This window comes from Calonectris borealis, chromosome 1, assembly GCF_964195595.1.
Source record: "Calonectris borealis chromosome 1, bCalBor7.hap1.2, whole genome shotgun sequence".
Classification (NCBI taxonomy): domain Eukaryota; kingdom Metazoa; phylum Chordata; class Aves; order Procellariiformes; family Procellariidae; genus Calonectris; species Calonectris borealis.
The window spans coordinates 82,187,618-82,200,659 of NC_134312.1; the positions used below are offsets into that span (position 1 = coordinate 82,187,618).

At 48.5% G+C, this 13,042-nt stretch overlaps 1 protein-coding gene across 3 annotated transcripts; it reads left to right on the plus strand.

Annotated features, from left to right (window-relative positions):
- Nucleotides 1-5,509: 5,509 nt before the first annotated feature.
- Nucleotides 5,510-11,157, plus strand: LOC142087935 (uncharacterized). 3 transcript variants are annotated; one of them, XM_075162731.1, is made up of 4 exons: nucleotides 5,510-5,574; nucleotides 6,175-7,165; nucleotides 10,187-10,367; nucleotides 10,641-11,157. In XM_075162731.1, the coding sequence occupies exons 2-4, from the start codon at nucleotides 6,186-6,188 to the stop codon at nucleotides 10,731-10,733; spliced, it is 1,254 nt and encodes a 417-aa protein (XP_075018832.1). In that variant the 5' UTR covers nucleotides 5,510-5,574; nucleotides 6,175-6,185; the 3' UTR covers nucleotides 10,734-11,157. The 3 variants fall into 3 exon arrangements, with proteins under 3 accessions (XP_075018832.1, XP_075018813.1, XP_075018822.1); XM_075162712.1 differs by lacking the exon at nucleotides 10,641-11,157 and having other exon boundaries at nucleotides 10,187-10,586; XM_075162721.1 differs by lacking the exon at nucleotides 10,641-11,157 and having other exon boundaries at nucleotides 5,516-5,574; nucleotides 6,172-7,165; nucleotides 10,187-10,586.
- Nucleotides 11,158-13,042: the final 1,885 nt, after the last annotated feature.

A 13,042-nucleotide genomic window follows, 5' to 3' on the forward strand; every position in this document is an offset into this window, starting at 1 on the left:
TGTTGTGACACATATATATATTAAAAAAATAGCGTTGTGCTGTTAGCTTTAATCCAGCAGATGCATCCTCATTTCATGCCTGAAGTCCTCAGAAGGCCTGCTTCTCCAGATAATGTTTCTCAAAGTTTGCTCATTCCTAGATAATCAATTTCTTCTGGCTGAATTGGGACCAAAATACAGGAGAGAGAGAGGGAGTTCTTTCACTAAACAGGTATCTAGGGACACTGTATGAAGCCTGACTTTCACCACCCATTCCTTCTCTTTATTTATTCAACAAAAAAGGGGAGTAGGATTCTGTCCCAGATTCTCCAATGAAGACAGAAGCTCATAAATCTAAGCCTCAACACACACTTCAGTAGTCACATGCAAATACATTTGAACACACAGACCTGCTTACAGCCCTGTCAGTACACAGTACACCGGTGCTCAGTTACATTAGGATCTGCTCGCAGTTTAGATAACAAATCAGTTGAGGCATTTAGCAGTACCTACTGATGGGCAAATGTCAGTGTCGCTGCCCTGGGACTCGCTCCCCAGGACTATAGCGCTGTTGATGTATGCTACAAGTCTCACATATAGAAAAGGCACAGACTGATACACTAATAATAACATTCATATCCACAAATGAGAGAAGTGTTTTGGGATGCATCCTCCAGGCTCTGGAGTGCCAGCTTCATTTCCCTGCTCTGCCAGTGGCACCTTGCATAAGCTGTGTAGTGCCAAAGACACTAATGTTTAAGCATTTGTTGACTGGTGCAACTAGACCTTAGTCTCTGTTCCCCAGTCAGGTATTAGTAAAAATCACATTTGCTTACCTCCCAGGGAAGAGGTAACTTGTCTAAGATTGTGAATATAACTTGTCTAAGACTGTGAGGTATTTTACCTTCCGCACAGTAAGGCTCCAGGTCCTTATTCCAGGAGCAGAGTGGAGCGGAGCAAGAACAAGGACAAGGACTGACAAAAAAATGACCTAACGTATCCGGTGCAAACTGTACATTGCCTGTGAGATCAAAAATTAACTCTGTCATCCTGAGCTACATAAGACATCTACGCAGCTGGCAATCATTCACTAGCTACACCTGCCCGTAACGGTATCAGCTGAACTCTGGATGGGAAAACTGAACCCAGGCATAAGAAAGACTCTCGGTCATCAAGAATGTAGATGACAAGATTATTACTGTGTGGAGGACTCCACAGTTCAAACAGCATGGAATGATACTGACCAAAATTTTCATGCCACCTTATGGTAAGGAGCAAGTGTTCCTGCTCCTCTGTGTGAAGTACAAATTATGTGTCTGATACATGGTTTTGTTTAAAGAGGAGCAATCACTAATCCAGATTTAAAGACTAATACCACAAGGTAGATAGAGGTTTCTCAGCTAGGGTGCCTTCTGCAGCAACAGACCCAAAACACCACGCACAGATAGCTACCTCAGTAACCACCAAGCACAGCAGTTTCAGCAAACCAACACAGGGCAAGAGGTGGGTATAAATCCACAGCAAAGTAGTAGCAGTAACCAGCTAATACATCTGAACAGATAGAGCCATGACAAAATAGAGTGCTGAAAAAGCCTCAACCCTCACCTCACTTCAAAATCCCAAATATAAGTCTACAGGGAACCAAAAGGACACCTTCCAATACAACCAGGAGAACTGCAGTGGGCAGAAGGAAATTCTCCATCAACACAAATAAGAAAAGGGAAACCGGTTTGAAGACCATTATTCTTCACTCTGTGAGACCTGGAGAGCCACAGCTGAATGTAGTGGATGGCCACAAACCTGTGACGGATCGTACCCCGGGACCCGTGGCAAACCACCGCAGACTGGTACACATGACACGGTATGAATTGCTAAAAGGAGACAGGAATCTGCACAGCATTTCAAAAGAGGAGGAGAGGAAGGAAGAACTTGGGAAGCTATCAAGAAGCCAGTATCTGTGACCCAGTCCTTCTGTAAGACTTTATCTTAGTAACAAGACAGTTTGGTTTGGGAACTAGAAGGCTGCATGTTATTTGTCAACATATCGGAGGACATGGAGCACTTGACGTGGGAGAGAGTCTGGGAAGGGAATGGTGTGAAGGCAAGAGCAGCCAGCCAAGTTGTTAATAAGTATTTTCTTTGTGGTTCTGTTTTTTTAACTAGAAATATTTTCCTGTGTTTTTTCTTTTTACATCTGAGTGTAATTTTTTCTCCAGTTAAACCTATTTAAATTAAACACAAAAAGATGGCCATCCATTTTAAAGCCCAGATTTACAGTAATCAATAAAAATAGTTTGGCTTATACTACATTGAAAAATAAATTGAAGCACAGTATACCTGTTGCCAAAGTCTTAAAAGAAAATCAACCACAAACTTAGACAATATTAAAGCCAGAAAGCTTAGTTTCCCCTTCCCATCCTAATAATCATTAGTTGTGAGATTTATTACAATTATCATCACAGTTTCTTCGGCTTTGTTTAATAAATATCTCAACTTTAAACATAAAGCATTTCTTAGATCTATTCATCATATTTCACTTACAAGACAAATTGAAAATTCTATTTTTTTCAAGTATTCCAATTCCACAAACATCTTGTCAAGTCTGGAATAAACAAAGGAATTATTTAATAAACAGGAAGTGTAATTCAACAGTTTACAAAATCATGACATTGAAAATTTATGTGGGTTAAATAAATAAATAAATGCATGTTACCTTATAGAACTACTTGTGTGTATATGTAGTGTATTCTCGACGCTAACAAAAAAAGGCTTACTTTGTGAAAAGATTACTCTTAGTTTAAGATTTCTGAGTGTTCAGCAAACAATGAGAATCAATCTTTCCTTTAGTGAAGAGAACCCTTAAAAAGTATGCCTACAAAATATGATTAACATTGCTTACTTAATGCAAATTTGCCCAGTGATTTAAACTATGATTAAAATCCTTATTATAAATTATTTTGGTATGAATTAAACTACTATAAATTATTCACAGCAAACCATCCTGCTGTCATCCTCCAGCCTTTTATTGCTGTTATTCTGATGATGCTCACCTCTGTGAGTATTATGTTTCAAAGCTTTTAGCAATGCGTCCCTGGCCATCTTCCCAGCTTTCCCTTACCCAGCGAGCGACTGGCTTCATTTCCATCTCCTTCAGCCATGCCACTCCAAAGATATGGAAGTACTTCTCCTGAGAGACAGAAAAAACACATTCCCAAACAACTATAGGTTGTCTGCCTTCTTCATACCCACTTCCTTTGTGCCTCCACCCTCTGTGAGGTTGATGTTGTCCTGTACTAGGATCAGCACCTTCTTTTGCATCGGCACGTAAATATTCCTCTGTGCTGTGCTCCTACAGCTGCCTTACTTGACAATTTGATCCCAGGTTCCATCTTCCCTACCTGTGATTATGTTCCAGGTATACATCCCGAGTCCCAGATCTCCAGCTTGCAGAGAACAGGCTGAACACAATCGCTACCACATTTTTCCCGTTTACCACTTGCTCCTTAAAATTTATTTTTCAAGATTTTAAGCTATGCTCCTTCACAGCCCCTGTGAAAGACTTTAGCAAAGGTTTTCCCCTCCTCCAGCTGACTATACCAGACACTCTGCGGGTATGTAGTTCACTGATCCTTCCTCTTGTTTTTCCATCTCATGGAACACATTTTCTTATTTACACAACTTAGTTTCTCTCTTCCAATGGCTAAATCTCCTGGTCGATGACACTTATCTCAACGAAGCAACATTTGGGTATAAGGTCTGCATAACAATTACTAGACAGAGCCATTTAAAAGGGACTGGGAACAAATCAGAAAACAATTCAGCAAGCACAGTGGGGACAACAGAACTGTTTTCCCACCGTATCAGGTCAGAAGGAAAAGCTGTAAGTTTGTTCAAGGGCACCAAAGCATAAAAAAGTCTTTTGTTTCTTCTGCTTTCAACCACTGTGGAAAATGCTAGTATTAAACACCAATTATGTAACAATTGTAGTCAATTTTTTAAGGAATATTCATGTCAGTATTTAAGCACAAAGACAAGTATCAGTTCAGGTTCTGCAAACCTTTGCATCCAGAGCCAAAAATAAGTGTGTCATGTCCTCTTGGTTGACTCACTATTTCCAAATGATGTGACTCAACTGCATGAAAGTCTCATGAAAATCTAGGCTTCTTTTTCACCTTTTAGTAAATGCAATTTTTTTTTTATTTTTTTCCCATGTGCTCTGAGTTTCCTTTCATCAAAACAGCCACCGTTCCCCATTTATAGAGTAGTTTGGGAACATGTCAGGTGCTGGAATTTGGGAATCATAGAACCACAGCATGCTTTGGGTTGGAGGGGACCTCCAAAGATCACCTATTCCAACCCCCCGCTCTGCAATGAGCAGGGACATCTTCAACTCGATCAGGTTGCTCAGAACCCCGTCCAGCCTGACCTTGAATGTTTCCAGGGATGGGGCATCTACCACCTCTCTGGGCAACCTGTTCCAGTGTCTCACCACCCTCATGGTAAAAAATGTATTCCTTACGTCCCATCTAAATCTACCTTCTTTCAGTTTAAAACTGTTGTCCCTTGTCCTCTCACTACAGGCCTTGGTAAAAAGTCTTATAAGCCCCCATTATATATTGAAAGGCCACAACAAGCTCTCCCAGGAGCCTTCTCTTTATTCTGGAGCCAGAATAAAGAAATGTGAGGGAGGAAACAGAGACAGTTGTGATACAAAGACATACCAGGGAGCCTTAGGTGAAGGAAACAACTGAGGCAACAGAAAAACGTGGCAGCGGGAGGAAGCCTGCGAAGGCTGCACAGCAGAGGAGAGACTGCGGGACAGCACTGCGAGAACTGGAAGCCATGGCAGGGGCCGGGCAGGGGAGCAGGACGGCCAACTGAGGCGGCCCACGAAACCTCGGTCCTTTTTGCTTCCCACTGCCCCGAGGTCCCCGACGAAGCCCAGAGGCTGCGCTTCCAGCGAGCGGGGCTGCACCCCTACGGCTAGGTCCGGCCGTGCCCAGGCCCCGCTATGCGGCCCGTGTCGGCGTGGCGCCTGGCCGGAGACCCGCTCCAGCCTCTCCTCCTTCCTTCCAAGTCCCTGAACGGGTCCAGGAGCTGGGGCAAGGGCAGTCCGCCGGGGCGGGCAGCGGGGTGAGGCCGGCGGCGGGGCAGGCCTCGGCAGTGCGGCGGCCGCCCCTGGGGGAGCGGGAGAGGCTGCGAGGTGCGTCCCGGCCCGGGAGCGCCCGGCGGGAGACGCCGCCGGCGAGGAGGGGCTCCACCGGCGGCCGAGCCGAGCCGAGCCGAGCCCAGCCGCCGGGCCAGGCCTCGCCTGCCGGGGCCTCCTGCAGCCCCGCGCCCGGCCAGGAGGGAACCTCTGGCCGCCGCGGTGAGGAGCGGAGGGCAGGGCGGGCCGGGGCCGGAAGGGTTACAACCATAGAGGCCGGCCGGCCGCCGCCCGGGAGCCGCAGGAAGTGCCGGCGGGGCGGGCCCCGCGCGGGGGAACTTCCCCTCCCCGCGGCCGCTGGCCGCGCCGCGCCCAGCCGGGGCTGCGCCCGGCGCCCCCTCCGCCCCGCCCGGGCCGGGCCGGGGCCGGGGCCGCGCCACCGGGCGGAGGTGAGGCGGGCACGGCGGGTCACCGGCCCCGGGCGGGGGCAGCTGAGGGGCCGGGGGCTGAGCTGCGGGAGCGGGGGTTGGTTTTCCCGCAGCGTCGCCGCCGGAGCTGCCCGCGGGGGATAGGCGGCGGGAGTCGGGAGGGCCGGCCGGGCGCCGCCGCCAGGCCCCGCCGCTGCCTGCCGGCCTCCCCGCTCCGCCTTCTCCCCCTGCTGCCGGCAGCTCCTTCCCTGACCCGGCGCCTCGGCCTCCCGTGCCCCGGCCCGGCTCACCCAGCCTCTTCGGGGGAAGCTGCCGGGTAGGGACGGTAGGGGTGCGGTAGGGGCGGGTGCGGGGTGCGTCCCCACTCCGGCACCCATGTCGGTCGGGGGTGACAGGGACGGCCTCTCAGGCGGGTGGCAGAGAGAGAGGGAGGATGGAGCCGGTCCCGACGCCTTCGCCTCTTTCCTAGAAGCGGCGGAGCTGGGGCGGACTAGGCGGGAGGACGCGGCACCTGGCCGGGGGCCGTGTGGGGCGGTTGCGGTGCCCAGGCTAGGTGGAGAAGAGGAGGTGCGGGCCGTGACTAAACGTGTTGGTTGTGTCTGGACTCTCCTGTCCCAGCAGGTGATGGGAGCATGAGTGAAAATGAGGGGGATTTCCAGCAAGACGGGCTGGAGGCAGCTGAACCCTGCGGGGCCATTTCGGACTTTTTCATGAGGGAAGCTTCTCCAGGCTGCACCCAGGAATTGTCCCGTCCGAGGCCAGACCTTCTCTCCTCAGAGACGGGGCCGGAGAAGACTTCTCGCTGTGGCTTTCGGAAGCGGAAGGAGACAGTGGTGCACCAGCGAGCATTCATGGGAGAGAAACCCTACATCTGCATTGAGTGTGGGCAGAGCTTCAACCGCAGCTCTGACCTGATCCGCCACCAGCGGATCCACACCGGGGAGAAGCCATACATGTGTGCTGACTGCGGCAAGAGCTTCAGCCGGCGCTCCCACCTCATCCAGCACCAGCGTGTCCACACGGGTGAGCGGCCATACCAATGCAAGGACTGCGGGAAGAGCTTCAGCCAGAGCACTCACCTGGTGCAGCACCAGCGCAACCACACTGGCGAGAGGCCTTATGTCTGTGCCAAGTGTGGGAGGAACTTCTACCAGAACTCAGGCCTGCTCCGCCACGCCAACTTTCACACAGGCGAGAAACCCTACAAGTGCCCCCAGTGCGGGAAGCGCTTCAGCGACAGCTCCAACCTCATTGCCCACCAGCGGCTCCACACAGGCGAGAAGCCCTACAAGTGTGCTGACTGCAACAAGTGCTTCAGCGAGAGCTCTAAGCTGGTCATCCACCGGCGTGTCCACACAGGTGAGAAGCCATACTTGTGCCCTGACTGTGGAAAGAGTTTCAGCCAGCGCTCGCACCTTGTCCAGCACCGTCGCACCCACACTGGGGAGAAGCCCTACAAGTGTGCCGAGTGTGGTACCTGCTTCAGTGACAACTCTACCCTCATCCGTCACCGTCGTACCCACACGGGGGAGAAACCTTTCAAGTGCCCCCACTGTGGGAAGAGCTTCAGTCGCAACTCCTACTTAGTCTCACACCAGCGGGTGCATGTGTGGTAGGCAGCATCACTAGGTGTGGTCTGGGGGTGATCTAGGATGCAGCTCTGTGTCCAGGCCTGACCAAAACGTGCCTAAGGGACAAGGAGATGGGCAAGGGTGTGACTACACCAGGGCACTTGGATTATAGGCAGCTGGCCAGAGTAATGCCTTTGGCCCATGTTGTCCTTTTCAGTCACCTCCTCCTCCCAGCGCACCTGGGGCGTGGACAGAAAGTGAGCAGTGGTTGCGGTGGGTGGTTCTGCATCCCAAAGTCCTGCCATCCTCTTTCCCCGGTACTAGAATCGGATGCCATCTGCCACGTGGCCAAGGTGCAGATGTTTTCTCCCACCTCCCCATGAGAGGTGTCTGCCTGGGAGCCTGAGGAGGGAACGCACAACGTCAGGTCACGTGATAAGAAGCTGCTTGGTCATGCAACATATGCATGTGTGGTCGTGTCAAGGGAAATAAGATGGGAGATGGGGTCCTTAAGGGGCATTGTTCCACTCGCAGCTGAAATGTTGTGACCTATATAATACTGCACAAGTCTATGGAAGCTCACCATATTTGTGGTCTAAGCCAGCTCTGCATCTCACACAGCAGTTGGGAAGGTCAAAGCTAAGTAAGTCCTGCTGAGAAGCTGCAGACTCTGTGTTATGCATGTACAGCGTGCAGGCCAGCTTGAAGCACAGGCAAAGACCACTTGAGTCTGCTTGTAAAAGGAACATGTAGGCATACCCTGAACCAGAGAAGGCAGGCATGCCTGCAAAGGTTTTCTGCAAATGCTTCTTAGATGTTAGCAACGAGGGAGCTGCAGGATAGGGACATGGCCTGTTCTGGAATCTCAGAACTGGTGGGTAACTGGTGTAGAAAACTATCATACCTACCTGGCAGCTTAAAAAAAAAAAATCAGAATTATACTTGCTGCTGCTAAGACTGTGGTACGCAACTTGACAGGTGTATGGAGGTCGCCGTGAGTTTGTACTGGTAGCCTCCTTGTGCTGCAGAATTCAGATTCACAGATACGGTTCAAGTGGGATGGCGTAAGCTGTGTTGCAAAATGGGACAGAACAGCAGTGTGCTATGACTGACCTGATTCCGTACCAGTATTTCTTAAGTCCCATTTTGACCAGTGTGTGTGTGTAAATAACATCTATATGTATGAACTAGCTTTTATACTAAGTGTATCTTCACACTCTCATGTAAGCGATCATGCGTGCACACACCATGGCAGTGGTCAAAATGGCCAGCTGTGTGACACTACACCGTATCAGTACTTCTCGAAACGCTAAACATACTGTATATACTAGCATTTCTCAATAAGAAGCTGGGAGAAATAGTTTTTTTACCAAAACATCTGAATTTTCACATCAGGACATTCAGTTTTACACTGATTACTTTGTGTGTGTGTATAAGATCTGGAATTGAGTCGGTTTATTTATATATCTATATAAAAATGTGTGGCCCCTATGGTTGCGAGGAACAACTTCCTCGTAGTGCTCTCCCCCTCATTTTACACAGGTACATATCAGTGGCAGTTGTAGGATGTACCCCCCTCATGGTTTTAACTACAAGGAATTGCAGTGCAAGACTTTACATTGTTTATATTTTTGACTGTTTTGCTGCTGATCGTTTTAGTGACAATACCGACTGGTGTGCTTATCCAGCACTGCTGGAGCTTAGAAAAGATTGCTGGTTTTGCAATGTACCTTACTAATCCTGCAGCTGGCTCCATGGCTTCAGTAGGTCTCTGGAAAAAGGAATGGAGACTGAAGCCAGTGAAAGGACAGGAGCTGTGGTGGCGAAGAGATGAAGGAAATAAAGATGCGAAGAAGATCCATGGCAGCTGCTGGCCAGGGATGCTTGTGAACGGCTTACTCTGTAGAACTTGCTCTCTCCAAGGGATTGCAGGGATCCTTTCTGCAAGCGCCTCAACTGCTGATAAAATGTTCATATAGTTTAATAAAAAGGAGCTGTAGGGGGAGCATGAAATTGTTTGCAGCTCCTAGAGGAACAAGGCACCTTTATGTGCAGCTGCTCAGGGAAGTAGAAGGAGCTCTCAGAAATGGGGTGGGCTTTGTTTACACAGGAACCAAAGCCTTCGTTTGCGAATGCACATTTTTGCTTTTAGCTTAGTGTTTGGTTTGGGTTTTTTTTATGAACAGCTTCAAACCAATGACTTCTTGATTTCTATTCCACTTCTGGAAAGTGGTTTGGAAATGTGACTAATGGTCATCTAGTTGGTTCCAGAAGCGTCAAGATTTTCATTTGCTAGCAGACTTTCAGAAGGGATACTACAGCTCTCAGTTGGTAGGCTCATTTTTAACTGAATTCAAAGGTTATGTTGCGGTCCGGCTGTAGAACTGATCAATTTGTGTGTGTCTGTCCAATTCCAGTTTTAAGTTTCCTAAAGAAAATCTACAGCACTGAAACTGTCTGTTTGGCTGAGAAGCCCTGTTTGCCAGGGAAAGGCATCTTGTGAATGCAACTTTTCTTTTGGCAAGCTGAACGGAGTCGCAGATCAATGAAATTGAACCCAGGTCTGCACATAGCTGAGCTCAGCTCAAAGGGAAGCCCTCTCACATCGAGATTCTGGTTTGAGAACCAGCTGCCCCTGAATATGCCTTTGCAGCAGTCCTCAGAGCATTTCTTTTCCTTTCTACATGCTTTGTGAAGTGCTGTGTATATTTAACAGTGCTCTATAAATTAAAAGGATTGACGTGCATTTATTTCTAAGATCTTCATGAACTTATTCAAAACTGTATGCCAAATCAAAGTGGCCTTAGGGTTCACAGCACATTGCCAGCGCACTAGTCTTTGTGGCTAGGATTGGATTGCTCACCAGTGTAAGCACATTTCTGGAGTTCCTTTCCACAGCCACTGTTAGTTTTCCCTGTTCAGTGTCACTTGGCTGAAATAATTCACTTCCCCTAGCCTGTCTGCCCTTTACTGTTTGTGATCATCTAGCTGGAGAGGAGAATCTGGGCACCACCCTTCCTTCACTGTTGCAGAAGTTTCAGGGTATGTTCCTCTTCTTCCAGGGATTTAATCGCTTTGTGGGCAGCAGAAACTCACGAGCCAAATTCAGAAGTCAGAGGTATGGGCATGTGCAAAAAGTCAAGAACCAGAAGGTTTACTTTCACAGCAGCTAGCTCACAGGCTTCTATACCAGTCGTCTCCTCTCTCAGGCTCATAGTGGGAGACTACTGGAAAAAGCAAAAGGTAATTAGCTACTGTCATTCCAGCAGACCATCCCTAGCACACTCTATCCCAGAGCCGTGGTCACCAGCTGGTGCCCAGATCCTCCTGCCAGCTGAGGGAGCTCTGTAGAATACTGTAAATTCCTATTGTGCTAATGGTGCTTAGATACTAAGTGAGACTATGGCACTTTAGAAATACCTAAGATAGACAAATGGATGAATGACGTCTCTGAAATAAAAATTTTCACTCCAGTGATCTTTGTTATCCCATCTTTTTTTCTTTCTTTTTCCCTAGAGTGACCTCCTGAGCATCAGTTTCTTGGCCCCTGGCAGGACCAGGTTTGGAAATACATGTGTCATCCTTCACAGAGGGATGACTATTACTTAGCACAGCTGCTGTGCGATGCAGATAAGGTGAGGGATATTCTTAGAATTGGTCTTCATTTTCATCTAACATTTCTGCATGAATCTGAAAAGCCAGAAGATGGCACACAGTGCTTACCATTCCTTTACGAGAGAAAGTGGCAGAACCTTATTCTGCAGCGACACACCGTCCCGCTGGTAGGTGGACCTGGTTCTAGCAGAGCTGCAGCTGCTCTAAGGAGATTATCTCCCCAGTTCTGTCCCCTGAGTTGTATGGGATCCAGTTTTCCAGTGCCCTGCTGACAAAGTATATGTAATAGTGATGACTGAAATACAACTTCTTTTACATTCCTCTTTGCTTCATTGTTTATGACCGGGAAAACGCATTTATTTTGATCTTGGACAAGAGGTGTGTTTTACGTGTTTAATAAAAATTTAGAAGTATTTAATGCGTAATCTCTAAAGCAATTTTTGAGATACATCAAACAAACAAAACTGCACACATAGCAAACTCTGTTCTTTCTGGCCCTGTTTCCCCTTTACCCCAGCAACACTGGTCTGAATAGCCAGAGACGCAACAGCAGGAGCCTCCATCTCTGAAAAAAAGGAAAATACAGGATATTTGAAGAGTTGGAGCAAACAGAGGCCAAAAGAGGCATCTGCTTTGCTGCTTATGCCCTTGTGTCCCAAGCTCTGAAGGGCCTTCAGCCTTTCCATGCCAGACCTGCTCATCTCACAAGTAGGCTGATCCACCTCTCAACTGTCCCCTCCCTTTTCTCATTCAAGTGCTTGCTGGCTTTCTTAGTAGAAAATGCATGAATCCACCTGATAACACTGCTTTTGCAGTCTTGATGGACTTTGGCAACTGGCTGGTTGTCTTCTCATAAGCCTGGCCTGTTTGGGACACTCATTCACGTGAACTCCTTCTGAGGTGAGAGCCTAGGAACCAGAGAGCAAAGGAGCCAGACTGTTTAGGGGAAGCAAAATTTTCCTCTTTCTTCCCGAGGCTTGCTATGGAGGTATCTGTAGCTGTGGTTAGCTGACTATGCCTGGGGGACATGTTGGGATGGGTGGGACAGCATGGTCAGAGCACAGTAACCCTTCAAGGGTAAGTGAAAGCACGCATCGATTAAAGCAGGCCATACCAGGTCCAAACATCCCCACAGATGCAGAGAGTGTGAAGATGTGCAAGCTCCTTTGTTCCCTTCCCTTTGGCCCTCTCTGTGCAAAGCACAGCACCATTGGATGTAAAAGTCGGCGTTGCTTAGAAGAGACTTGTCTGAACAGCCGTACGGACAGGCAGTTCAAAATAACTACCATACCACAGCAAACCTTGGCTGCACAGCCTCGAGGAATTGACCAAAGTAACCTTCATCCGAAAAAGCAAAGCTACTCGCAGAACTCACAACAGCCCTCAGGAGGCCAGGCCAAGTAAGGTTCTTCTGCCTGGAAATGCAGCTGGTCTGACCCCTGACAAAGCTTCCTCAGAAAGGTTTCTCTGGTAATACTGCAAGCACAACTGGCCTGCGCAAGCCTATCTCCCTGCCCTGCGCATGGGTAAGGGTAAGGGTAATGGCACGGCATTATTAAGAAGGGCGACACGGCCAAAGTAAAGGTGTCGCAAGGCATTTTGCCATCGCAAAGCTGAAGGGTTGAACCAGGCCACTATGTGAGGGAAAGGGTAAGCAGAAGAGATTGAAATGGGATGAACAACTAGGAAGAAAGACTGGGGACTTGGATTTCCTGCAGCTGCTGGGAAGATGAGGTGATTTGGAGGTGGTAACAGCTGCATGGGAGAAGGGTCACCATTCTTCAGACCCCCCAAGTAATTGCTCCCTCATATCTGGACTTCTTTTTTTCTGTTTTCCAGAGCTCTTGCAATTCTCCTGCTGCTGGTCATATGTTGCTTTGGGCTATTGGCTGCTACGTCTCTACCTCAGGCTGCCCATCACCAAAATACTGCTCAACTCTAGGTAGCTATGGTTCAGGTGTTTGCGCTTTCCCATCTTTAAGCACAGAACCACAGAGGAGGCTTCTCTGTGTCAGTCCCTAATCTGTCAATGTTTTCCCTCACAAAAGGGCAGTCTCTCCTTGCTTACCCCAAATCACCCCAAAGCACATACAATGATCTGTCTTTACAGAAGGCAGAACTTTTGACAGGCCTTTGTGATTTGATCTGCCTTTTCCCAGCCTTAGCAGAAGATCTTCTTTTCTAGGACAGGGTCTGAGATGTTTCTTCCCACAGCTCTGCACCTGGCTGTTGTGCTTAAGAAGATGCCTTTTTGCTGGTCAGCTGCTTTCTTTTCTTGCCTTATTTCTCTAACAGGTGACCTT

Bases quoted from the DNA above. Each gene is read 5' to 3' on its own strand.
- LOC142087935 (XM_075162712.1), top strand. From the start codon at position 6,186: ATGAGTGAAAATGAGGGGGATTTCCAGCAAGACGGGCTGGAGGCAGCT. The intron at 7,166-10,186 runs GTAGGCAGCATC...CTCTTCTTCCAG, and splicing joins CACCAGCGGGTGCATGTGTG to GGATTTAATCGCTTTGTGGG.